Source organism: Austrofundulus limnaeus, unplaced genomic scaffold (genome assembly GCF_001266775.1).
Source record: "Austrofundulus limnaeus strain Quisiro unplaced genomic scaffold, Austrofundulus_limnaeus-1.0 Scaffold1101, whole genome shotgun sequence".
Classification (NCBI taxonomy): domain Eukaryota; kingdom Metazoa; phylum Chordata; class Actinopteri; order Cyprinodontiformes; family Rivulidae; genus Austrofundulus; species Austrofundulus limnaeus.
In genome coordinates this window covers 113,119-115,660 of record NW_013953503.1, presented here as the reverse complement: position 1 = coordinate 115,660, position 2,542 = coordinate 113,119, and the positions used below count along the sequence as shown (strand labels likewise).

Sequence of the window (2,542 nt, the reverse complement as noted above, 5' to 3'; positions counted from 1 at the left end):
GGAAGACCCAGGACACGCTGGAGGGACTATGTTTCTCAGCTGGTCTGGGAACACCTTGGGATTCCCCCAGAGGAGCTGGTCCAAGTGTCTGGAGAGAGGGARGYCTRGGTCTCTGCTGAGGCTGCTGCCCCCGAGACCTGACCCTGGATAAGAGGAAGAAAGCTGACAGATGGATGGATGGATGGATTTGTTCCTGAGGGACTGAGAATATCCACACAAAGGTCATTTTAATGGACTTCAGGCTGATCTCTTGTGGAAGCAGTTTCAGTTCAGGTTCTGGACTTCTATCTTGACTTCAGCAGTAGCAGCGTTATGACAATGTGTTCAACATGTTAGTTGAACATGCGTGTGAAATCTGAAACGGATTAAATCTAAGAGACACAACTTCATAAGGGATTAACAGATTAAACCTGCTGCAGATCAGAACCAGCTTTATTGGCCAGGTATGTTGACACACAAGGGATCTGATGACTGACACCAGTTCCAACAAACCACAACCAGACATTCAGTCACTAAAACAGAACTCACCACCTGTGAGGCCAGACAATGTGCAGAGGTTTCTCCTTTTCTGCAGACTCCGCCCCACTGACACGTGTCTGAATGGTTCTGAGGTCAGACCTRTTGGGTCAGAACATCAGGTTTAATCATCTCCCCTTCATCAAACTCAACATGTTGATGATCTGAAGAGATTACTCCGATGTCTGCTGCTGGTCCTGTGGACCGATGATGCCATCAGCTTGAGATGTCTCTGCAGAGCCATAAAGACGTCTAACTTGTTTGTGGTCAGGTAGCACACTGTAAAACATCAGAACCACAGTTTGACTAAATCATCCACAAACAGCTGCTGAGAGCTGCTCTGAAGGTTGGACTGGACTGGACTGGACTGGACTGGACAGAGACAAAATGGAGACAGATGTAGATTTAAAGCAGGACATGGGTGTATTTTAGAGTGGACACATGAACGGGACACAAATCCCTTTTCTACATCTCCATCTTTCAGTCACAAGCTGTGAGAGCCTGGGAGGATTCTGGGAACCAGATCCATGAGGTAAAAACCTCCATGAAGGCTTTAATAACGCGTGTGATGGACTTCTGCTTCTGGGCCAATGGACTGAGTAGCTGTCAGACCAGCTCCGCTTAACCTAGTGATTTTATACCAGCTAGACCAGACAGATATCCAAAGCCTTTAAAATGGCAACAAAAAAAGAAACTTGGAAATATACACAACAAAATGATCAAACAACTCCTGTCCCAGCTAACGCTAATGCCAACGCCCAGCTAACGCTAACGCTCAAGATGTGGATAAACAAGATACAGAGTTCCTACTCTCATTGSATGTGGAGATACAGAACCTATGAATCAAAATCGAATRGATTTAGGGAATTGACCACAACACCCAGCCCTACCCATCAGAGTATAAATGTGATTGAAAGCACTGATTGGTCTCCATAGCATGATTGGTACATGTTAGCTTTGTATGGACCTAATAGAGTGCTGTGTGAATGGGTAAATGAGTATCCTGGTCAAATAGAAAGGTTCTGTAAGTACAGCCCATTTACAGGATATAATGAAACATGCTCATCTAAAAAAGTTCAAATTTGAGATGAAAGACAAAGAACACATCTTCTATGTGATATGACAATCTTTCATTGACTATCTCAACAAGTAAAGATGTGTGAAAATGAATGAAATTTCTTTTTTCTTCCTCTTTCTTTTTAGGAAATACTCTTAATTTAATTGTCCATTTGTATTACTGTGATTTGTATTTTGTGTACTTTCAAGAAAACTCAATAAAGAGATTAAAAAAATAAATCTATTATGTGTGTAACAATGTCATCATTGATTACAAATCAAGATCAACAATGGCTGCACCTCCTCCCTCCGTCAAAGCAGATCTAAAACCATAATCACTGTCAAAAACTGGACCAGAATGCTCAGATAAAATTCCATTAACCAGAAGCTGCCCATCAGTGCCAACCCAGGAGCATGCTGTAGACTTCTTCATATTTGAGCTTTGTGAGAGAAACTGAACTGGTAACAACAGTTAGGATAGTTTACCTCACTCACCTGTTGACATCAGGGAACTGGATTGGGTAGCTCAAAACCAGACACTTAGGATGGATCAGCTGGTCCAGGTCTTTAGGTCGGTGGTCTGGGATCTTCTTCATGAATGACCGAATGCTGGACAGGAAGGAGTCCATGTTGAAGTGTGAGTTGAAGACGACCACATCCGACACCAAGCTGCCGACAAAGAAACCAGAGCTAAGAACCAACCAGAGCTAAGAACTAACCAGAGCTAAGAACCAACCAGAGCAAAGAACTAACCAGAGCTAAGAACTAACCAGAGCTAAGAACTAACCAGAGCTAAGAACTAACCAGGGCTAAGAACTAACCAGGGCTAAGAACTAACCAGGGTTACGAACTAACCAGAGCTAAGAACTAACCAGGGCTAAGAACTAACCAGGGTTACTAACTAACCAGAGCTAAGAACTAACCAGGGCTAAGAACTAACCAGGGTTACTAACTAACCAGAGCTAAGAAC

General features: G+C 43.2%; 1 protein-coding gene across 1 annotated transcript in view; it reads right to left on the bottom strand.

The window, feature by feature from the left end:
• Positions 1-2,542, bottom strand: part of gtdc1 (glycosyltransferase-like domain containing 1) — a gene marked incomplete at its 3' end in the record, with an annotated part of 20,634 nt that overhangs the window by 1,777 nt on the left and 16,315 nt on the right. Inside the window, 3 exon segments of the mRNA XM_014030673.1 lie at positions 529-618; positions 694-795; positions 2,068-2,241. Of these exon segments, the coding sequence (XP_013886127.1) occupies positions 529-618; positions 694-795; positions 2,068-2,241 (366 nt within the window).